Below are 24,262 nucleotides of genomic sequence, written 5' to 3'. Positions count from 1 at the left end.
GAGACGCCCGACGGGCGGAACAAGAGGCGTCGACATTGGCTGAGGCCGCGAAAGTTGGTGGCCGGAAGGAGCATTTGACTGGAGCACCAACGGCGCTACGGGCAGCGATACCCCTGAGACTGAGGGGACAGCGCGCGAGGTGGGGCCTAGGAGGACAGGCCCCGAACCAGAGCAGCGTGACCGCAGCAGAAACGATGAGATGCGCCTCGGCCTGAAGGAGGGGCCCTCCCTCGGGCGGTGAGTGAGTCGTAGAAAGCCTCCCTCCGCCGGCTCGCGGTTTCAGCAGGGTCTCCAGAGAGATGCCCGCGGGTGCTTGCGGAGCAGCCTGCGGCCTCGCAGTGAGCGCTCCTAGGCAGGAGGCAGGGCAGAGGGTGCGGGCTCTCGGGCTTGCGGGAGTCACTGTGAGCCAGTCTCTTAGCAGACGGGTGGTATTGGGCGGAAGGATGCTCGGTAAGTGTCATCGACGATGCGTGATGGTCCTTTCAGGTCCCTAAAGTACTTACTCTGTTTACAGGAAGCCTGAGTGTGTCTCTCCCAGTTTGCTCCTAAACCTCTGGAGACTCCTTCATAAAACCGTTTCTGGGCGTCGCTTCTCTGCCTTCCCGTTATATGGTGCTGTTCTGACATTCCCTCTGCTTCTCTGCTCCACGTGGGTGAGCCTGTCCAGTTCCATGCCTCCAGGCAACACACGTCTACTGATTCCTTGAAAACCTCCACCTTCAGCCTAGGCTGCTCGCTCGCGCCAGACCCCAGAACCCAAGTGCGAGTTAGCTCCACACGTGTGCAGGCTTAAACATCATCTTCCCTGTTCCCACGGAGTGTCTCGCCCTTGGATTCCTTATCCGAGGCACCAAGACACCAAAACCACATCTAGACAATTGACATTTACTGCCTCTGCTTCATTTCCACCAGTTATCAAGGCGGTGCCTTCTTCATAGCTGTCAAATCAGTTCCCACCTCACTGTCGCCCTTCTTGCATTATCATTTCCACCAGTATTTTGGTTAAATTCAACAAGGGTCCACCTTTCCCGACTGTCCCTATCCATTTTTCCATCTATTGGTAGACTGATGTTTCTTTAAAAACATACAAGGGCATTTCACTTCCTGCCGAGACTGCCTGTCATCCCATCCAGACTTCCTGGTTAGGCCTTCCCTCAGCAGGTCTGCCTTTGCTCCTAGAACAGCTGCCCTCTTTCCGGTGTGTGCCGATTCACCTGCTGCTCACACTGCCTGCAGTGGGCTCCACTTCTGGACATTCCGCAACCCTGCCCTCACTCCCCAATCACTGCGTGTCATGTGTCTGCTTCCTCCTCTAGACACACACTCTGAGGGCCGAGGCAAGGTCTGTCCTACTCACCATTTGTCATATCTGTCAGAGTACCCTGCGTGTAGCAGGGGCTCGATGAATGCTGGTTAAATGGATGATTCTCTAAAAGGAGAAGTTACTGTTTTTCATGGCATCCAGTAAAGCTTTTACCTATGAAAGATGAATGCTGAATTTACAGGTTTTACTTTGATTTCAAGATCCTTGGTGGTGAAAACTACTTCAATTCTCAATCTATATTTCATGCTATAATCATATTAATGGTAGCTGCTGTTATATGGCATAAGTTTAACATGGAAAACAGAGACAGTACAGTGTAGTTTTGGAGAAGGAAATGGCAACCCACTCCAGTGTTCTTGCCTGGAGAATCCCATGGATGGAGAAGCCTGGTAGGCTGCAGTCCATGGGGTCGCACAGAGTCGGACACGACTGAAGCGACTTATCAGTACAGCGTAGTTTGCAAGAGATGGGCTTTGAATCAGATATATTCAAACCCAAGTATATGGCTTTGAATCCTGGCTCCAACCGTTTGGCTTTGTGGCCCCTTGTCTGTGGCTTCTTTATCTGTGCAATGGGATAATAATAACACTCACCTCATAGAGTTATTTTAAAGACTAAATGACTTGATATAGGGAACTCAACCTGCTACTCTGTGACAACCTAGAGGGGTGGGATGGAATGGGGAGTGGGAGTGAGGGAGGTTCAAGAAGGAGGGGACACGTATACTTATGGCTGATTCACGTTGTTGTATGGCAGAAATCAACACAACTGTAAAGCAATTATCCTCCAACTAAATTTTTTAAAAAATTAGAAACATTCACAAGGATGTTTATAGCTGCTTTAGTCACAATTACCAAATATCTGCAAACAACCAAGATGTCCTTCAGAGAGGGAATGGATAAATATACTGTGGTGCATCCAGACAATGGAATACTATTCATAGCTAAAAAGAAATTCAGGGACTTCCATGGTCTGGTGGTTAAGAGTGTGCTTGCCTGTGCAGGGGACATGGGTTCAGTCCTTGGTGGGAGACAATCCCACATGCCTCGGAGCAACTAAGCCCACACACCATAACTACTGAAGCCTGGGAGCCTAGAGCCCATGCTCAGGAACAGGAGAAGTTACCACAACGAGAAGCCTGCACCCCACAACTGGAGGGTAGCCCCCACTCGCCACAGCTAGAGAAGGCTCTCGCATAGCAATGAAGACCCAGTACAGGCAAAAATAAAAAGAAATGACTATTAAGCCATGGAAAGACATGGAGGAACCTTAAATGCATATTACTAAGAAGAGTAAGAAGCCAATCTGAAAAGGCTATATACTGTATGATTCCAACTATATGACATTCTGGAAAAGGCAAAACTATGGGGACAGTGAAAAGATCATTGGTTATCAGGGGTTAGCAGGCGGTGGAGGAGGAATAAGCAGGTAGAGCACAGAAGATTTTTAGGGTGGATTTTTACATACTCTGTATGACATCATAATGGTGGATACATGCATTATGTCCAAACACAGAGTTCACCATAGGTGTTGTACATAGGATACAAAGTATCCATGGAAATTTCACAATTCCAAACTTTAGTGTTTCTTGTTCTGTGCCATCTGCAAGTAGTATTGATCATGAGGGAGGCTATGCTATGTGTTTGGACATAATGCATGTATCCACCATTATGATGTCATACAGAGTATGTAAAAATCTACCCTAAAAATCTTCTGTGCTCTACCTGTTTATTCCTCCTCCACGGCCTACTAACCCCTGATAACCAATGGTCTGTTGTACATAGGTGGTGAACTCTAAAGTAACCTATGGACTCTGGATAATAATGATGTGTTAATGTAGGTTCATCCTTGGGAATAACGTGCCATCTGCAAGTAGTATTGATCATGAGGGAGGCTATGCTAGTGTGTAGGGGGGTACATGGGAAATCTCTATACCTCCCTGTCAAATTTGTGGTAAACCTAAAACTGTCCTAAAGAATAAAGTCTTTTAAAAGTAGAACAAGAAACACTGAAGTTCGGAATTGTGAAATTTCCATGGTCAGTTCACAAAAGGTAAAAATCAGTTATTTCAGTCAAGCGCAATTCTAGGACATCATCCTATAACCTAGTCACACCATACTGCTTGGATGCATGCATGCGTGCTAGTCATTTCAGTAGGGTCTGACCCTTTGCTACCCCATGAACTGTACCTGCCAGGCTCCTGTGTCCATGGGATTCTCCAAGCAAGTGTAGTGGAGTGGGTAGCCATGCCCTCCTCCTGGGGGTCTTCCTGACCCAGGAATCGAATGTACATCTCTCATGTCTGCTGCATTGGCAGGCGGATTCTTTACCACTATGCCACCTGAGAAGTGCACACACTATACTGTACTACTTGATCACAAACTTCTGTGTACAGCAACAGCTCTGATACAGGTAAAGGACTCAAGTGAGAGCTTTGTATGCATTTGATGAATCCAGGGTGCTCTGCCAGATAAGGATGGGGCAAAAGAAAGTGTAACCAGCAAAGTCCCAAGTAGGTGAAAGAAAGGCCTAGAATGTCACCCTGCCTGTCTGAGCCAAACAGACTTTGAGGACAGTCAGAGTAGACTGCATGGAGCCCTTGAAGAGGTGGAGAGGAGATAAATGTTTTCTGGGTGTCCAGCAGGGAGTGAAACCAAGACCCTGTGCTTTCAGAGCCCAGTTTCCCAAGGGTGGTAGCCCAGAATCCGTAGAACTCAGAGTCTCACCCCAGATGCCTGGGTTCAAATTCCAGCTCCGCCACTGCTGTACACAGGGCCTCTGCTGCATTACTTAATCTTGGCACCTCAATTTCCCTGCATGTAAAATGAAGTTGTTGTGAGCCTTACATGAATCAGTAGAGACAAGTTTCTTAGAACTGTGGTGGGTATCATGGCATCCAGTCCCATCACTTCATGGCAAATAGATGGGGAAACAGTGGAAACAGTGGCTGACTTTATTTGAGGGGGCTCCAAAATCACTGCAGATGGCGATTGCAGCAGTGAAATTAAAAGATGCTTACTCCTTGGAAGGAAAGTTATGACCAACCTAGACAGCATAGTAAAAAGCAGAGACATTACTTTGCCAACAAAGGTTGATCTAGTCAAGGCTATGGTTTTTTCCAGTGGTCATGTATGAACGTGAGAGTTGGACTATAAAGAAAGCTGAGTGCCGAAGAATTGATGCTTTTGAACTGTGGTGTTGGAGAAGACTCTTGAGCATCCCTTGGACTGCAAGGAGATCCAACCAGTCCATCCTAAAGGAAATCAGTCCTGGGTGTTCACTGAAAGGACTGATGTTGAAGCTGAAACTTCCAATACTTTGGCCACCTCATGCAAAGAGCTGACTCATTGGAAAAGACCCTGATGCTAGGCAAGATTGAAGGCAGGAGGAGAAGGGGACGACAAAAGATGAGATGGCTGGATGGCATCACTGACTCAATGGACATGAGTTTGAGTAAACTCCGGGAGTTGGTGATAGACAGGGAGGCCTGGCATGCTGCGGTTCATGGGGTTGCAAAGAGTCGGACGTGACTGAGTGACTGAACTGAACTGAACCGATGGTGGGTATGTAGGAAGTTCCATGTACATGTTGGCTCAGCAGTCCCCAACCTTTTTGGCACCAGGGACTAGTTTCATGAAAGACAATTTTTCCACAGACTGGGCAGCAATGAGGGAGGAGCGGGCGATGGTTTCAGGATTTATGATGTCACTGCTGATCTGAGCAGAGGCGGAGCTCAGGTAGTAAGGGAGTGATATGTAGCGGCTGCAATACAGGTGAAGCTTGGCTAGCTCTCCTGTTGCTCACCTCCTGCTGTGCAGCCTGGTTCCTAACAGGCAGCAACAGGTACTGGCCCATGGCCTGGGGTTTGGGGGCCCTGTGTTAGCTGTTTCTATTATGCTTTGCTTGGGAGAGAGAAATAAGAGATGAAAATAAAGCAGGATGTGGGGGATAGAAAGTGTCACCATGGGAACAGGTTGTATGGCTTAGATTTGGAAATGACTCTTACATTTTTGAGACCTGGTCTTCCACAGGAAAGTGAACTCTACATATACTCATATATCCGCCTGACATGTGTGATTAAAAAAAAAATCATGAAAATGAGCACTGAGTAAAATAGATGGTTTCTCATTTGGTAAAATGATGCTCATCCATATCTAGAGGTCAGAGTTCCCTTCATCTCAGCTGAAATCTGCAACAGTCATCATAAAGGTCATGCTCTCACACCCATGAGGTCAGCTCAATTCAGAGCTTATTCAGTCTTGTATTAGGAGTACTTATAGTTGACAATGGAGAAGGCAATGGCACCCCACTCCAGTACTCTTGTCTGGAAAATCCCATGGATGGAGGAGCCTGGTAGGCTGCAGTCCATGGGGTCGCTAAGAGTCGGACACGACTGAGCGACTTCATTTTCACTTTTCACTTGCATGCTTTGGAGAAGGAAATGGCAACCCATTCCAGTGTTCTTGCCTGGAGAATCCTAGGGACGGGGGAGCCTGATGGGCTGCTGTCTCTGGGGTCACACAGAGTCGGACACAACTGAAGCGACTTAGCAGCAGCAGCAGCAGTAGCAGCAGCAGCATAGTTGACAAGAAATCTAGCTTTATAACCCTCAAGAGAATCAAAACAACAAAATGACCATCAAATGGCACATATCTAGAAGAGAGACTAAAAAACCCTTATACAAAAATTGAAATAAAGACAAGAGGCAGACTGGATAACGCACAGCAGCCTTGACGTTGATCCTGGGCCATCAGGGAAAAGTCACACAATATTTAGTGTATTTTGCATAAATGACAGGGAATTGTTAATTGATTTGAGAAAAATGTCTGAAGTAATATTTTATTATTAAGTTGATAAACATTTACCTAGAAAGTTCACTTGGGCAAATAGCAGGATAAAGGCAACCAAAAGGAAGAGTTAGTATAGAATTCAGTTAATAAGGAGGGTCCTGCCTGGCCTTAAATTCCTGCTCATCCACCAGGGACTTACAGCTCTGTGACTCCGAGAAATTACTTAACTTCTGTGGGCCTCAGTTCTTTCATCTGTGAAATGGGGACAGTACAGGTAGTTGCCTTATAGCTTTGTTAGATTTATATTAATATTGGTTAATGTATAGAAGCAAAGCAGTTGGACTGTGAAGAAGGCTGAGCGCCGAAGAATTGATGCTTTTGAACTGTGGTGTTGGAGAAGACTCTTGAGAGTCCCTTGGACTGCAAAGAGGTCCAACCAGTCCATTCTGAAGGAGGTCAGCCCTGGGTGTTCTTTGGAAGAAATGATGCTAAAGCTGAAACTCCAGTACTTTGGCCACCTCATGCGAAGAGTTGACTCATTGGAAAAGACTCTGATGTTGGGAGGGATTGGGGGCAAGAGGAGAAGGGGACGACAGAGGATGAGATGGCTGGATGGCATCACTGACTAGATGGACGTGAGTCTGAGTGAACTCCGGGAGTTGGTGATGGACAGGGAGGCCTGGCGTGCTGCGATTCATGGGGTGGCAAAGAGTCAGACACGACTGAGCGACTGATCTGATCTGATAGAAGCAGAATGGTCCTGGCACAGGGCAAGCCCGCATAAACATTTGCTTTTATTGTTGTTACTGTTGCCAGATATGAGATCTTGGCCAAGTTACCGAAACTCAGTCAGTTCCATCATCTGTGAGCTGGAGATACAACCCAGCCTCATCCCAGGGTTGTGTAAGGATTAAATGAATACAGCAAAGTGCCTGTAATAGTAAATCCAAACTAACATCAGAGGTAACAAATTAAAATGAAGACTATTTGTGGCATTAAAAACAGTGGGTTTTTTTTTTTTTTTTCATTTTATGTCAGTGTTTGTCATTTGTGAACCAAAGTCAGTGAATACAGGTAAATGACTTCAAATAAGCATGACAATCTCTTCAAGCTGATGTAGCAGTAATATTACCAATAATAGTATTTAGAAAAACTGTCATAATAACACCTGAGCTAGCTACCGACAGCTTCTTTTGTTTTGTTTTGGGCCCTACCGTGCAGCACGCGGGAATCTTAGTTCCCAAACCACATATGGAACTTGCACCGAGAGCAGTGGAAGTGCTAATCTCTGGACCACCAGGGAGGTGCCCTGCACAACTTTAAAAGAGTTTAGTTTATTTCATCCTGACTACCATCTTATAATGGGGACATTATTGTTTCTGTTTTCTTGTAAATGAGGGAACTAATCATCAGAGAGGCCCAGGGACTGTCTGAGGTCACTCGGTGGGCAAGTAGACACCAGGTCTCCTCCACCGCTGCTGCATCCCAGTCAGGCAGCTGGAGGACTTCACCGCCCAAGCCTGTTAGCATGCATCAGTGGAGACCACGGCATGCGTACGACATGTGTATGCGTGTGCATGGGCTACACTTGACATCAACGTCAATACTCATCTTTCCTGTAGGAAGTGTTATCGTCCCATTCGTGTATATTTGAGGCAGCCCATATTTAACACAGATATCTTACTTATTTTGTGGCTTCCATGTGTTTTTAAAGAGACTTTGGTAAAACCAACATTCTGTGACTAGATGCTGGTCAGCTAGGGCAGACATGTCCTTTGTGAGAGTTTTTTCATGATCTTTATTCTCCATCTATAAACAGTGATCCTCCAGTTATACCTGGAGCTTCCCGGTCACTTTCACTTGGGGTTTGTTTGTGCATTCATTCATTCAGCAATCATTTATTGAGCACTTCCATTTTGTTATAAACCAGCAGTGCTGAGCTGGATGCTGCGGATGAGCAAACTCTCTGTCACTCGCATCCCTGACTAGTGTATAGTAAATGAAAGGAGCCAGATATGCATCTTTATTGAATTATTGCTGGAATCTGCCCCTTATTAAGAGCTTCAAGGCATGGAGATCAGAGAAAATTCCCTTGAGATGAATGAGACTTCCAGGCCTTTCAGCACTAATCTGGCCCTTCAGTCCAGGAAAAACGGGTCTGGGCCCAGGTCTGAGTGGAGCTGTTGGGAGCTGAGGCTTCATCTCACAGGACACTCACAGACCTCCTTATGTTTTGTTTTTATGCTGAGAGAAATGGGAAGCCCATGAAGGCTCAATTGGTCAGTTTTGTACCAAAAAAAAAAAAAAAAATGCTTTCGATGCTATGCAGAGAACAGCTTTGTTGTTGGGAAGAGAGAGAAACTGGAGGTTGGGAGTCCATTTAGGAAGTGGTTCCTGCAGTTCAGGAACCAGGGGGTTCCTGCAGGGGGTGATGATGCAGATGAGGGTATAAGTGGTGAGGATGCAGAGATGCAGACAGACAGGAACCACACTGAGTAGAAAAATAGAGATCTAATGAGTGAGGGCCTGAGGAAGAGGAAGTGTCATTTTCCCAAGGTTCATGCCCAAGTGCTGCTCTTGATTTGAGACTATTTGAGACTCTTCTGTTTCAAATGTTAGCTATAGCCCAGGAGGTCAGCATCAGCTCTCCAGCCCAGCTCATCTGCTCTGTTTCCTCCAACCCTACTCCACCTACCACCCCGTGCTCCTGATCCATCACACACACCTTTCCAGAACTCTTTCATCAGCCCCCACTGGGCTTTCTTTCCCTTAAACTCATTCAATTTATAACCTCCTTGAGAAACTAATTTTCTCTGCTTTTTGACCTTTCTAGGGTCCCTATTTACTTCCATGCATTAGGCTGACCTATAAGAAATTGTTCTTTTTTTTTAAGGCCCCAATATCAGCAGTTTTGTGTTGCTTAACCTCCACGTTTCTGATTGCCTGCACAGCTGAGTTGTGGACAGATGCTTCTGAAGCCTCCAGTAGTGTCTTGTGCACAGAGCACAATAAATTAAATATGCACTTAATAAAGAAATATGATTAGATGAAGCAATTTTATTTTGTGGCTCAGAAAGTAATTCAGTGCTGCTGTTTGTTATGAACATCGATGTGTTCATCTGGTATTCTCTTTATTCTTTGAGGATCTGGTTGGTTGGGCTGAATGCACACTCGCTTATTATTGTGATTTATTTCCATGAAGGCTGACTTTGTGGAGGAAGGCATTTTTTTTTTTTAACCATGTCTTATTCAATACAGTAGCGTCAGTGTCTGCCATATAAGAAGAGATCAAAAATTGTTTCCAGAAGGAATGAATGAATATCATTGTCACCTTTCTCTGTCACACAGTATCAGAATTTAATGTAATCTTACTGTGTATGGAGGTCAGTGAATAAAGAGAAGTTTGATGTGCTACTTTAGTTGTTTTTATCGACTGGTTAATATAAGTTCTTTCTTCAAACCATCTGGACCTTTTTCCCTTTACAGTGTCCCTACTTAGTACATGGGTTTCAGGTTCACTTTCCCTCTCAGAGGCATTTTCTGCACTGTGTCACAAGTAGACCTGTGTGAGCAGCCACACGGGCCTGAGCACAGGCACAAACGCCATGCAGGGGCAGTTGAGGGGGCCCATAGGGGCTCTACCCTATCTGTGGGCATCATCCTTTGTCACAAAAGGCTTACTAATAAAATGGGAAATAAAGCTTGAAAATAGGAAAACGATAATGATGTCTGTTGCCATATATTCCTGTTAACTTTTTTAAAATTGGGATATAATTGCTTTACAATGTTGTGTTAGTTTCTGCTGTACAGTAAAGTGAATCAGCTGTGTGTATACATATATGCCCCCCTCTGGGACCTCCCATTCCCCCCATCCCACCCCTCTAGGTCATCACAGAGCAGCGAGCTGAGCTCCCTGTGCTGTACAGCAGCTTCTCACTAGCCAGCTAATTTACTCATGGCGATGTATATGTGAAACAGCACTCTCAGCCCACCTTGGGTTAGATTCACCAGAAGATGATGAAAGCAGACACTTACAGGCACGTCTAATCTGTGATGCTGTTTAGTTGCTCGGTCGTGCCCAATTCTTTTGCGACCCCGTGGACTGTAGCCCGCCAGGCTCCTCTGTCCATGGGATTCTCCAGGCAAGAACACTGGAGTGGGTTGCTGTGCCCTCCTCCAGGGGATCTTCCCGACCCAGGGATGGAACCCGAGTCTCCTGAACTGGCAGATTCTCTACTGCTGAGCCGTCTAACCTCTAGCAGTTGCTCAGTAAACATTCGGAGGAATGAGCGGGAGGCAGTCAGGATGCTCTTCTTACTTTTGGTTCTTTTATCCCCCAGGCACTTGTTTAAACAGAAAGCAGAAAGTTCTTTAAAGAACAAACTGTGCTAGGGAAGGTGTCAAGTCTGCTGACCCGGGAGCAAGGCCCTGACGATACTTGCCCTTCACCGCTGCTGCTTCTGCCAGTGGCAGTTCTGTTATAACTGCACCTTTGGCTCCCTGTGATGCTTAAGACTCACCACCTACCTAGTTCTCATGAGTGAACCTGGATGAGTGGGTGCATATTTGTAAGCACACCAAAGTCCAGGAGGTGAAGTTATGCAAGCATCGCTTGTCATATGTCAACCTTTGCTCTCATCTAAGGGCCAGTGTCAACAAATTCTCCTTTTCCGTCTCCCTCTGAGCTGCCTTTAATATTCAGACCCTGAAGGGGAGCTGGACTTTGTTCTGTTTCTCTTCCTCAAAGTGCCTTGTGGCCTCGACACATTTCCCTCTCTGAGCCTCTGTTTCTTCCTGTGTTCATTAAAGGCACTGAATCCTGATCGGCACCAGGGGACCTATCGGTCTGTTTTGCTTGTCCTATACTGGTATCTTGTTTTGCTTTATTTAAATAATATATTTATTTTATTTAGTTGGCTGCTCTGGGTCTTAGTTGCAGCATATGAATCCTTAGTTATGGTATGTGGAATCTAGTCCCCTGACCACGGATCGAATCTGGGCCCCCTGCATTGGAAACATGGAGTCTTAGCCACTGGACAAGCCCCTATTATGCTTCATTTTTAATGTGCTTTTGAAACCCTTTAAGGAGGATGTACCATCTCAGGCCTCGCTGAAACTCTGCTGCTTGGTCATCTACTCTGTGGGTGTCATTCATTTAAAGGTGTTCCTGAGAAGGCAATGGCACCCCACTCCAGTACACTTGCCTGGAAAATCCCATGGATGGAGGAGCCTGGTGGGCTGCAGTCCATGGGGTTGCTAAGAGTCAGACACGACTGAGCGACTTCACTTTCACTTTTCACTTTCATGCATTGGAGAAGGAAATGGCAACCCACTCCAGAGTTCTTGCCTGGAGAATCCCAGGGACAGGGGAGCCTGGTGGGCTGCCGTCTATGGGGTCACGCAGAGTCGGACACGACTGAAGCGACTTAGCAGCAGCAGTAGCAGTGAGCCTGGAAGGTGACATACCCCTGATACTACATGTTCCAGGAGGGCCTTTCTTGTGATAACTGTCTGTTCTGCTAACTCCACCCATATTTCCCACTGAGGAACCATAACAATATGATACAAGAATCAAGCCCATAGTTTAGAGACTCCCTTTGTGAGCTACAGTAGGTATGAACAAGTCCTATTTCTTAACAGTTCTTTTGCTTTTTGATCACTTAAAATTTCTGGGTGTGTTTTATTTTCCAGTGGTTTGTCCAACATAATCTGATGCTTTCTGTGGAGGATTTATACTTTTCTAAAGACCAAGCTCCTATATCTGTGACGTTAAGTATAATTATTCTTTGTAAAAAGAAATGCTTTGTCTATTCTCAGAACACTTTACTAAAATAAACTGCTCAAGTGGCCAATACACTGGTTTTTCTTGACTGTGCCATGTGGCTTGTGGTCGGGATCTTAGTTCCCCGACCAGGGACACAGTGGAAGCATGGAGTACTAACCACTGGACCACGAGGGAAGTCTCCCAATGTATTTTTAATGTTTATTTTGAAATAACTTGAGAATTGCATAAAAGCTGCAAAAATCGTACAGTGAGTTCCCATGTACCCTCCACTCAGCCTCCCCTAACGTTAGCAGCCTGTGGCACCGTGATACAGTTGTCAAGATTGAGAAAATATCATTTAACCAGTACATTTGAACACATTTTCCTTATTTCTGGTTGGTCTATGTGAATTATATCTTTTTTTGAATCCTATCTTATTTTATGGAGAAGGGAATGGTAACCCACTCCAGTATTCCTGCCTGGAGAATCCCACAGACAGAGGAGCCTGGTGGGCTACAGAACATGAGTTCACAGAGAGTTGGACCCGAGTGAGCGACTAACACACATACACATTTTAACCACTTTTTTTTCTCAAAATTTTAAAGGGACTTTAAGAAAATATGTGTATAAGTAAAGGACCTGGAGCAATGATTTTTCACTTTGCATTTCCAGCTGTTTGTGGGACTGAAAGTTCTCTGTTTTTAATACCTCCCTGAGCACAGACAGACTGCATCTTGACATCTAACATGGAGGTTAGCCGTCATTCTGTCAAGGAAAGAAGGAAAGACTTCCTGTTGTTGGCACAAGTAGTTCTAACTTCCTTTTGTTATAGGGGTTCACTATATTTCTCAAAAATAATAAACTCTTAGTTTATTATTAGTTACTCCAAACTCTTACTGCTGTTATGTTCTAAGTACTGTTTTTTTTGTTTGTTTGTTTTTTTAAAAACTCTTTCCTGATAGCTCAGCTGGTAAAGATCTGTCTCCAATGCAGGAGATCCCAGTTCAATTCCTGGGTTGGGGAGATCTGCTGGAGAAGGGATAGGCTACCTACTCTAGTATTCTGGCCTAGAGAATTCCATGGACTGTATATGTATAGTCCATGGGGTTGCAAAGAGTCAGACATGACTGAATGACTTTCACTTTCTTTCAAAAGGCAGTAAGGGCTTCCCAGGTAACTCAGCTGATAAGGAAGCTGCCTACAATGCAGGTGATCCTGGTTCAATTCTTGGGTTGGGAAGTTCCCCTGGAGAAGGGATAGGCTATCCACTCCAGTATTCTTGGGTTTCCCTGGTGGCTCAGATGGTAAAGAATCTGCCTGCAAGCGGGAGACCTGGGTTCAATCCCTGGGTTGGAATGATCCTCTGGAAGGGGGCATGGCAATCCACTCCAGTATTCTTGCCTGGAGAATCCCCATGCACAGAGGAGCCTGGCGGGCTACAGTTCATGGAGTCACAAAAGAGGTGGATATGACCAAGTGACTAAACACAAGCATAAAAGGCAGTAAGTAAAATGGAATAGTTTACAAAGATGCAACCTAAGTGATTAGAAGGAAAAACTTCTATTTGTGGGATTTGAAGATATTTCCCGAAATGAATCAAAAGAGGCCATGTAAGGATCTCTCGAGCAGTTAAAGCAACTGGGGAATGACAAAGAATTTCTGGGCAGAGAACCTGAAAATCATGGCACAGATACTCACCATGTTGTTCAATTAGTGGGCTTACATTTGCACAATTTACATTAATTACAATCAATTTTACTGTGGCATGGGTATTTCTCTGTCATATGTGTTTGCCCTGAAAGTACTAAGTGAGGTGTGTGTCTCTGACATCTTTCTTTTAGTATTAACCCAAATTTTAGATGACAACAGGAGATAGGAATTACTTTTGAGAGTTTCTTTTTAAAAATGGGTTTAAAATTCAAAAATGAGTCAGAACTGTGATTATGCCCATAATTGACTAGGGCTGAAAACCCCAGACCATTTGACTATCCTATAAAGTATGGAATGCTTTGTCTCTCTGATCTGAGATAATATTTGGGTTCCATGGCTGATAGGTTCAGAGTAAAGATATGAATGTTTCTGTTCTTAAAGTAATATGCACTTGTACTAAGTTCCTTGGGTTGTGTCCGACTCTTTGCAACCCAATGGACTGTAGCCCGTCAGGCTCCTCTGTCCATGGGATTCTCCAGGCAAGAATACTGGAGTGGGTTGCCATTTTCTTCTCCAGGGGATCTTTCTGACCCTGGGATAGAACCCACATCTCTTATGTTTCCTGCATTGGCAGGTGGATTCATTACCACCAGTGCCACCTGGGAAGCTCAATATGCACTTGTATTTTATATATAATCTTTCACTTCTATAACCCATTCCCCCTTTTAAGAAAAAAATACTAAATTTCATCTTTTCCATTTAAAATCAAATGAAAGTCCCCATATGAATACATGTATTTGTGTAGCAAGTGTTATAATCTCTGGCCTCATGTATAAAATAAATGTCAGAAAATGAGTGGTTTTCTATTTTTATTTTTAGCACAGGAAACTTAAAAAAAATGAAACTGTACAGAGAACGCAGAGAAATAGGATTTTGGGGTCTCAGTAAAGAGCCCACACCCAGCCACTGTCGTCCTCCCCTGGTTGTCCTAGAATTGACAATGACTGAGTTAGTCCTTTCAGGCACCGCATGGAGGGCAATGGTTTTCAGAGAGTCACCTAGCATCACTGTGAAAACAATATTGTTATTTGAAAGGAGAGACCTCAGTTACCTAGAACAGTGCTAGTCAGGTGGTCTTTCAGACTAGTATGTCGACGATTGAGAAGTACAAAATTGGGAGCAAGCATTGAGAAATACTTATGGCAATTTGACATTACCATGCTGTCCAAGCACATAATCAGTGATGGACTTATTTTGCCGAATAAGATACTGCTCAGTTACAAGTGTTGGTCCATAATATATTGGAAATTAAAAAAAAAAAAACTTTATAAATAATTTGAGAAACACTGCTCATGAATATTCTCTTATTTTGTTGTTGTTGTTCAGTCCCTAAGTTGTGTCCAACTCTTTGCAACCCCATGAACTGCAGCACGCCGGGCTTCCTTGTCTTTCACTATTTCCCGGAGTTTGCTCAAACTCATGTCCACTGAGTCGGTGATAATATCTAACCATCTCATCCTCTGTTGTCCCCTTCTCCTCCTACCATTAATCTTTCCCAGCATCAAAGTCTTTTCCAATCAGTCAGCTCTTGCATCAGGTGGCCAAAGTATTGGAGCTTCAGCTTCAACATCAGTTCTTCCAATGAATATTCAGGGTTGATTTCCTTTGGGATTGACTGGTTTGATCTCCTTGGTGTCCAAGGGACTCTCAAGAGTCTTCTCCAACACCACAATTTGAGGACTCTAATTTTCTTCCTAAAGGTTGAATAAGTTAGATCAGGGGTACCAGTCTATGGCCTATTAGGAACTGAGCTGCACAGCAGGAGGTGAGCTGCAGACAAGCAAGTGGAAGCTTCATCTGTATTTACAACCACTCCCCATTGCTCACATTGCTGAGCTCTGTGTCCTGTCAGGTCAGCAGTTGCATTAGATCCTCATGGGAGCTTGAACCCCACTGTGAACTGTGCATGTGAGGGATCTGGGTTGTGTGCTCCTTATGAGAATCTAATGCCAGATAATCTGATTCTGTACTATATTAAGTTGTTTAATTATTTCATTATATATCACAATCTAATAATAATGGAAATAAAGTTCATAATAAATGTAATATACTTGACTCATCCTGAAACCATCCTCCCACCCCAGTCCATGGAAAAATTGTCTTCCACAAAATTGGAGCCTGGTGCCAAAAAGGTTGGGAAATACTGAGTTAGGTCATTCCCGAGTGTGTTCAATAGTATCATAACATTGCAAATACTTATCAATCCATTTGTTTTAAAAGGAAGTTTTATGAAAGAGTTTTGAACTAAAGGGATAATTACATTGGTTTTTAAAAATAACTTTTATTTATTCATCCATTCGTTAATTTTTTTGTTTAATAAACGTTTACTGTCACCTACAATGTGTCTGGTGAACACAGGAGGCCCAATACTGTGTGCTTTTGGCCCAGGTCTGCGATGTGGGGTTTTGTGCTGGGCTCTGAGGAGGAGCACCAGACTCAGGGTTTGGGAGTCACGGGGGGCTCTAGTTCCAAAATTAACAATTGTTAAAAAGCAAATGCTTCCCAGGTGGCGTGGTGGTAAAGAACCCGCTGGCAATGCAGGAGATTTGGGTTCAGTCCCTGGGTTGGCAAGATCCCCTGGAGGAGGAAATGGCAACCCACTCCAATATTCTTGTCTGAAAAACCCCATGGACAGAAGAGCGTGGCAGGCTACGGTCCATGGGGTTGCAAAGAGTCGGACATGACTGAGCAAATGAGCATACCACGCACAAAAAGCAAGTAATTCATGAACTTTGGTAAAAATGCCTGAGCCACTTGTTACAGATTGTGGCACAAATACTTTTTGATTTCACACACTGTGCTTACTCTGCCGTTTGTCTGGTGTGTGGGGATAAAGCGGACGTGGTCCCTGCCCACACGGGGCACGGAAACCAGTGACTGGCTAGAGTTCTGATGTCGATGAGCCCCATGAGGGGCTGGAACAGGGTGGAGTGGTGAGAGTGTGGGGCAAATGGGTGCTGGGGAGGCCTCAGCAAGGAGGGGACTTATGAGTTGAGGCCGAATGACCCAAAGCAGCCCGTGGGCGGAGGAGAAGGGAGACCTGGAAGGACTCAGAGAAGTCAGTCTGAGCAGGAGAGAGGTTAGCTTGGCAGTTGGCAGCTACGGCCCCGCCTCTGCTCCATGTGCACCTGCAGCCTGGCCCTTGAATCCCCATCAACCACACTGATCCGTGGGGGATGTGGACGTCCACAGAGGCCCCAAATCCAAGGATGGTTTGTGCCCAGGTATTGGCTTCAGAGTTTTGCTTCTAGCAGCCAGCTTTGGGTCTCTTTTTTGGGATAATTTTGTTTAAGCTACTGGAGTCTCTTTGCCCCAGTAAGCAGTGCCTGTGTCACAGAACCAAACTCAGGTCCACTAGCCCACGCACAGTAAAGCTAGTCTACTGACATCTAGCTGCAGTGAATGAAAAACCTGGCTTAAAACTCAACATTAAAACTTAAAACTCAAAAAACTAAGATCATGGCATTCTGTCCCATCACTTCATGGCAAATAGATGGGGAGACAATGGAAACAGGGACAGACTTTATTTTCTTGGGCTCCAAAATTACCACAGATGATGACTTCAGCCATGAAATTAAAAGATGCTTACTCCTTGAAAGAAAAGCTATGACAAACCTAGACAGTGTATTAGAAAGCAGAGACATCACTTTGATGGTTTTTCCAGTAGTCATGTATGGATGTGAGAAGTGGATCATAAAGAAGGCTGAGTGCTGAAGAATTGATGCTTTCAAACTGTGGTGTTCGAGAAGACTCTTGAGGGTCCCCTGGACAGTAAGGAGATCAAGCCAGTCAATCCTAAAGGAAATCAATCCTGAATACTCATTGGAAGGACTGATGCTGAAGCTCCAATACTTTGGCCACCTGATGTGAGAAGCCCACTCATTGAAGGAGACCCTGATGCTGGGAAAAACTGAAGGTAGGAGGAGAAGGGGACGACAGAGGATGAGATAGTTGGATGACATCACCGACCCAATGGACCTGAGTTTGAGCAAACTCTGAGAGACAGTGAAGGACAGGGAAGCTTGGCATACTGCAGTCTCTGGGGTCGCAAAGAGTTGGACATGACTGAGCAACTAAACAACAAGCTATGGTGAAGGACGGTGCAGGGGCCCAGCAAGGAGTCCAGGCAGTTAATACTCAAAAAACCTGAACTTCCTGATGCCTTTTAGCAAAGCATTTTTATTTTATTTATTTTTAAACTTTGTATTTTGTACCAGGATATAGCCAATTAACAAACAATATTGTGATAATTTCAGGTGAACATCAAAAGACTCCATTATACATATACATGTATCCATTCTCCTCCAAATTCCCCTCCCATCCAGGCTGCCACATAACACTCCACAGAGTTCCATGTGCTATACAGTAGGTCCCTGTTGATTATCCATTTTAAATACAGCAGTGTGTAGAAAGGCCAGGTTCGGGAGTCGGTGGGTCTCGGAGTGTGAGATCAGCTCCTACACCTTCGTGGTTGGTTGATGGTGAGGTTACAGGGCATTAACATCATCAATCTTCAGGTGCCAGTAGGTGCTTATGATCATCAGCTAGTTAATTTCTTCTTTATTATGTATCTGTATCTGTAAAGCAACTCAGGAAATGTGCATCAAATGCTATTATCTAGGTACTTCAGAGAGGAGCTACAGCAGAGGGTATGTGGAAGGAGTCTGCCCCAGGAATGCCCCTAGGGCCCTGCTCCCCTTACCCTGAAGGCTAGGATCTCCCTCAGGACCAACCACCCTTCCCTCAGGTTTACATGCTGGCTCTGAGGCAAACTCTGCCTGCAGGACTCTAGCCCTCGCCTCAGCTCTGAGAAACACTAATTCAGAAAGTTGTTTGCTTCTAGAAAATGACTTAAGATGTGAACTGCCCTTTTCCTCACCCATCAGTTTTGAATTATAGCCCTCTTGTTGTTGTTTAGTCACCAAGTCATGTCCAGGTTAATGCGACGCGGTGGACTATACCACACCAGGATGCCCTGTTCTTCACTGTCTCCCACACTTTGCTCAAATCCATGTCCACTGAGTCTGTGATGCTATCTAAATAGTGTTTGGTATAGTGTAATCATTTTTGTTAATTAAATATGGGATTAAATTAAATATAGTATTTCCAACTTCTTGATTTTTTTTTTTTTCAGAATAGTTTCCATTTTAACAGCCACCAAGTGCAAAGGATTTTCTTTTTTGTCCTAAAGGCAATTGCCTGTTTCTTCTGATTCTGGTGAATTTGTTTACTGTTTAATTAAGAGAAACATTTCTAGAGAGTTATCAATTTTCATTCTTCCAGTTCACAGAGTAGAAGCTAATCTTAAACTGATAAAACTATTAGAGGATTATTTCGTGTTCACCCACCAGTCAATAAAATCACAGAGATTAAACCACAGAATAAGACAAGGCATTTAGCAGTAAGACTGTGGCAGATGTGATCCTCTACCTTCAGAAGCCCAAGAGCTTTCCCACACATTTTCACATGCTAATCACTGTGACTTTGACATCCTGTTTCTAAAACAGGCTGGAGCTATGGTTTGAGCAGAATTGGAAGCCAACAGGCCAGTGTATCTGTATGGAACTTTCCCTCTGTTCTTGAAGGAAAGGTGAAGTTAGATTATATTTATTTTGACTGGATTTCCATTTATTTTAGAACTTTTGGGGCATTTTAATATTTATATATGAAAATGGATCTTTTGCTGTTGAAAAATTATGTACAGATCATTCATTCTTCCTTTTTCCCTCCCTACCCTTCCCTTTATTACTCCCTTTCTCCTTTCTTTCTTTTAAACAGATGCTAAAACAAATCTTGTGCTTCCCTGGTGGCTCAGAGGTTAAAGTGTCTGCCTACAATGCGGGAGACCTGGGTTCCATCTGTGGGTCGGGAAGATCCCCTGGAGAAGGAAATGGCAACCCACTCCAGTATTCTTGCCTGGAGAATCCCATGGACAGAGGAGCCTGGTGGGTTACAGCAACGGGGTCGCAAAGAGTTGGACACGACTAAGCGACTTCACTCACTCACTCAAAACAAATCTTTGTCTGAATATCTCACAAAACATATTTTAAAGTTCCTAAGTGGGTTTTTCTTTGTAGTAGAAGCCTATATCTGAGTAGCCTCTTTTATCTTTAGTACTTTTCAATCTGAGATTGAACATAGTACACATTCAATAAATATTTGTTGAAAGAATAAATCCATGGTTTTAGGTCCTGGGCACAGTCCTAAAATACTGTTATTGTACTTTGCTTAATGTGCATCTGTGATGAGAACCTTGGTCTTCGGCTCAATTCCAGCTGAACTATTTGTTACAAATATGCAACTATACTGGGAAAATAATTTTAAATCCTTAGATATATTGTCTTTGTTCATTTTACAAAATTAAATTTTGCTCGATTCTGTTGCAGTAAAACACCCATTCCTTTTGCCTCTAAGTACTTCTGAAACCCCACTCCAGTACTTTTGCCTGGAAAATCCCATGGACGGAGGAGCCTGGTGGGCAGCAGTCCATGGGGTCGATAGAGTCGGACACAACTGAGCAACTTCACTTTCACTTTTCACTTTCATGCATTGGAGAAGGAAATGGCAACCCACTCCAGTGTTCTTGCCTGGAGAATCCCAGGGAAGGGGGAGCCTGGTGGGCTGCCGACTCAAAGAGTCAGACACGACTGAAGCGACTTGGCAGCACTTCTGAAACACTTGGATTTTGACCATTAATTGTATACATTAAGGCATGGAATTATAGGACAACAATGCATACTTTTTCATGCCTGAAAAACACTCTGAAGTCAAGCAGTAGCATTGAAGCACAACTGGAAAATTTTACATTCAATCAAGAACTAAACCAATAGTATGTTTAATTTTGTATGTTCCATGTAATTGAAAGTATGGGTATCTTCAACTTTTTTTTGGTTTCTATTCTGGAAACAAAAACAACTTAATCAGAAATTGATTAATGAAGGGCTTTATTAAATAAATTATCCTCCATTGTTGAACTCATACTAACCTTTTGAGTAGTGGTGGAAAGAAGTATTAAAGCTTATCTTAGGAAACTGAAGTCGCTCAGTTGTGTCCGACTCTTTGAGACTCCATGGACTGTAGCCTACCAGACTCCTCCGTCCATGGGATTTCCCAGGCAAGAATACAGGAGTGGGTTGCCATTTCCTTCTCCAGGAATCTTCCTGACCCAGGGATTGAATCTGGGTCACCCACATTGTAGGCAGACGCTTTAACATCTGAGCCACCACCTGATCAGATCCTAGGAAGGGTGACCATAATGATGACAAGGCTTAATTCAGAAGAGTGAGGTGCTTACTGTCTTGTATTCCCAGGCTGGATGCCCCACTGTCTGAATTGTTAAAAACAAAACTTAATTGAGTACATTTTAAAGATCTTATTGGCTTTATTCATCAATTAATGAACCGGACAGCATTCTGTCTAGCAGATAGAAAGTAGCTCTAAGGAACTGTACAAAATGAAAGACTTTTTATAGGCAGAAGAAGATAGGAATGAAGTTATACTAGTCAAAAAGCAGATTGGTTATTGCAATGTTACTTTTCCCAAAGAGGATGGAGGGTTTTATCAGGCTGCTTACCTAACTAGTGCTAATCAGGAGATTCCTGATTGGCTAGTTTAAGTTTCCATCTTGGGGAGAGCTGAAATTGTAATTTAGTTTGGTTGACCCCAGGGTTAGCATGAATGACTATTTTGATTGTGAGCCCATTGTCTTGTTTTAAACAGGATGCTTAAGTGAGTTCAGGGACTGTGCAAGGCTGACCCAGTTCTGGCAGAAGAGATTATGGCTGTAGTTGTCCCACGTGGGGATTCAGCCTGAAAGTTTTAGGCATTCTGGAAATCCAAGGATATTTTGTGTGTTGCCCTTGACACTGTAATGCATTGGCAAGTGCAATGCATTTGGTGGAGCTTTCTCTGGAATTTTTAGGGACATGACCCACAATGGGTTCTCAAGGCAAGAATACTAAAGTGGTTTGCCATTCCCTTCTCCGGTACTTTGGCCACCTGATGCGAAGCGTTGACTCACTGGAAAAGACTCTGATGCTGGGAGGGATTGGGGGCAGGAGGAAAAGGGGACAACACAGGATGAGATGGCTGGATGGCATCACCGACTCGATGGATGTGAGTTTGAGTGAACTCTGGGAGTTGGTGACGGATAGGGAGGCTTGGCGTGCTGTGATTCATGGGGTTGCAAAGAGTCGGACATGACTGAGCGACTGAACTGAACTGACCCACGATGAGAGAGGAGCTCCCTAAACTAGCAGTGTGCTGTTAAGGAAACTTACCGAGAAAGACAAGTAAGATGGCATAAAAGTGTTGGTGGGACTTCAGGTATTTGCTTATAAATATTTTGGAAACCCCAAATATGGACACTTTTCCTGGCAAGCAGAAAAGTACTTGTTGGGGGTAATGAGTCAGAATATTTGAAATCAAGAATGACTCAGAAAATATAGGCTCAGGTACTACTATAATTGACTTCCCTTGTGGCTCAGACAATAAAGTATCTGCCTACAATGTGGGAGACCCCGGTTCGATCCCTTGGTCAGGAAGATCCTCTGGAGAAGGAAATGGCAACCCACTCCAGGACTCTTGTCTGGAAAATCCCATGGAGAGAGGAGCCTGGTAGGCTACAGTCCATGGGGTCGAAAAGAGTTGGACACGACTGAGCAACTCACTTTCACTTTTCACTACTATAATTATAAACTATGCCCTAAATGTATCCAGAGGCCTTTGAATGATAAATAGTAAATGTTACTCATATTAGCATTTTTATTATTGTATTAGAAGTAAATGTTAGTTTGTGCATATTTAAATAAATGTTTTAAGTGGATTTGCATTAATTGAGAATATTTTGGAGCACACAAGCCAACTAAAGTTTTTCCTTCCAGTTTACTTTGAAAGGAATGCGATGTTAATTCTGGGGCATTGATGGTTTACAATGCCTGATCAAGACAAAAAAGTGAAGGCCACTGAAAAATCAACTGATAAAAAACAGCAAGGAGTCACCATCAGGTAACACCATACTGAGTTTTTGCTTATTATTAACTCAAGCAGTGACCAGCAACCACAGTGTAGATCCTTGACAACTCCTACTCTGGGGTAGAGTCTCCACTGAAATGTTTGCCCTTTTTAACCCTCTCCAGCCTGGAGAATCCCATAGTCGGAGGAGCCTGGTAGGCTACAGCCCATGGTGTCGCAAAAAGTCGGACACGACTGAGCGACTTCACTCACTAAAGAGATGTTTGGTTTGTATATGTTTCAGTCTATAAAAGCAGGCCTCCAAGTGGCAGGGGTCCATGTTACTAGTGGGTAGCACAACTGGTTCACCCAGAGTCTTCTGTCGGTTGACACTGTGTTATTCTTTCTCCTAGGGACTATTCAGATCTTAAAAGACTTCTGTGCCTTTTGAACGTTCAATCAAGCAAGCAACAGGTAGTGTTTTCAAAGAATGCACGTCCATTAATGACAGAGAAATCATGTTTCCAAAGGATCCATTGAACATCTTATGACGATACATCTATTTTCCTTTGTTCTTTCACGTGTTTCATCTTTCTTCCAGTTGTTTCTCTCATACCTGGTTCAGGGGCATCCACAGCCTTTTCATTCCTCTGCTCTCATGCCTGGTGCTAACCTGCAAAACACATCAATATAGAAAGGATACGTTCTTCTATTGAATGCTCAGTGTCTGACCCTGCAGAGCTCTAGGGGAGTTGATTTCTCCAAAACACTGTACATCCCGTTTTCCTTCTCCCCTTCCCTGCTTTTCAGGCTGCCCAACTGCTATAGCACCCCTCTTGATGCTGGCTGCAAAGTATATCTCACCAAAAACGGGGGAAATGAAGGAGTGAGTTTTGACTATTTTTATAATAGCTTTTTTTTTTTTTTTTAATGGAAAGAATGGTACTGCCACTTGAATTTATCTCTAGATGTTTTTTTGGTTTAGCTTCTGTAAGACTTTGGAGAGGCGTGAGATTAGAGGCTATCCGTGAAGGCTTGGGGAATAACACAGAAATGCTAATAGCAATGAAAACAGCAGATACTTATTTAGCATGGTCAATTAGTAAATGACAGAGCTGGGATTTGAACCCTGGGAGCAAGATTCCAAAGTCTACTGTGGTAAACTTGTTTAGGCAAATTTGTTTATGAGCTCACGTGGTAATACAGCCCTACTGGCTTTTGTTGTATCTACTAAACTTACCAGAGACCTATAGCAGTAAAAAAAATTTTTATTGAAGTATAATTGATTAACAATATTATATTAAATTCAGTTGTATAGCATAATGATTCACTCTTTTAAGATTATACTCCGTAAATCTTTTAAGATATTGGCTATATTTCCTGTGCTGTATAATATATCCTATTAGCTTATTTGTTCTATACATAGTAGTTTGTACCTTTTAATCCTCTATGCATGTATCACCCCTCCCCATTCCCCTCTCCCCTCTGGTAACCACTAGTTTATTCTCTGTATCTGTGAGTCCGTTTCTGTTTTGTTATACAGCAAGTCCCCCTTCAATGAATGAGTTATGTTCCCAGAGTGCATTCGTAAGTCCAATTTGTTCGTAAGTCCAACGAAATTAGCCTAGGTACCCAACTATCACAATTGGCTATATAGTACAGCACTGCGATAGGTTTATAATACTTTTCACACAATTAATACATAGAAAACACACACACACA

General features: G+C 43.8%; 1 protein-coding gene across 4 annotated transcripts in view; it reads left to right on the top strand.

Annotated features, from left to right (window-relative positions):
• The window catches only part of NEK10 (NIMA related kinase 10), a 109,534-nt gene continuing 85,272 nt past the window's right edge, over window positions 1–24,262 (top strand). Inside the window, exons 1-3 of one of the 4 annotated variants that reach the window (XM_070359566.1) lie at window positions 1–237; window positions 22,471–22,594; window positions 22,954–23,014. In XM_070359566.1, coding sequence (XP_070215667.1) covers window positions 22,521–22,594; window positions 22,954–23,014 — 135 coding nt within the window. In that variant the 5' untranslated portion in view covers window positions 1–237; window positions 22,471–22,520. Of the gene's footprint in view, window positions 238–17,361; window positions 17,505–22,470; window positions 22,595–22,953; window positions 23,015–24,262 lie in introns of those variants that run through there. The other 3 variants (XM_005909609.3, XM_070359565.1, XM_070359567.1) reach the window with 3 other exon arrangements.

This window comes from Bos mutus, chromosome 22 (assembly GCF_027580195.1).
Source record: "Bos mutus isolate GX-2022 chromosome 22, NWIPB_WYAK_1.1, whole genome shotgun sequence".
Taxonomy (NCBI): Eukaryota; Metazoa; Chordata; class Mammalia; order Artiodactyla; family Bovidae; genus Bos; species Bos mutus.
The sequence above is the reverse complement of the archived record's forward strand: the minus strand, read 5'-3'. Positions and strand labels throughout refer to the sequence as shown.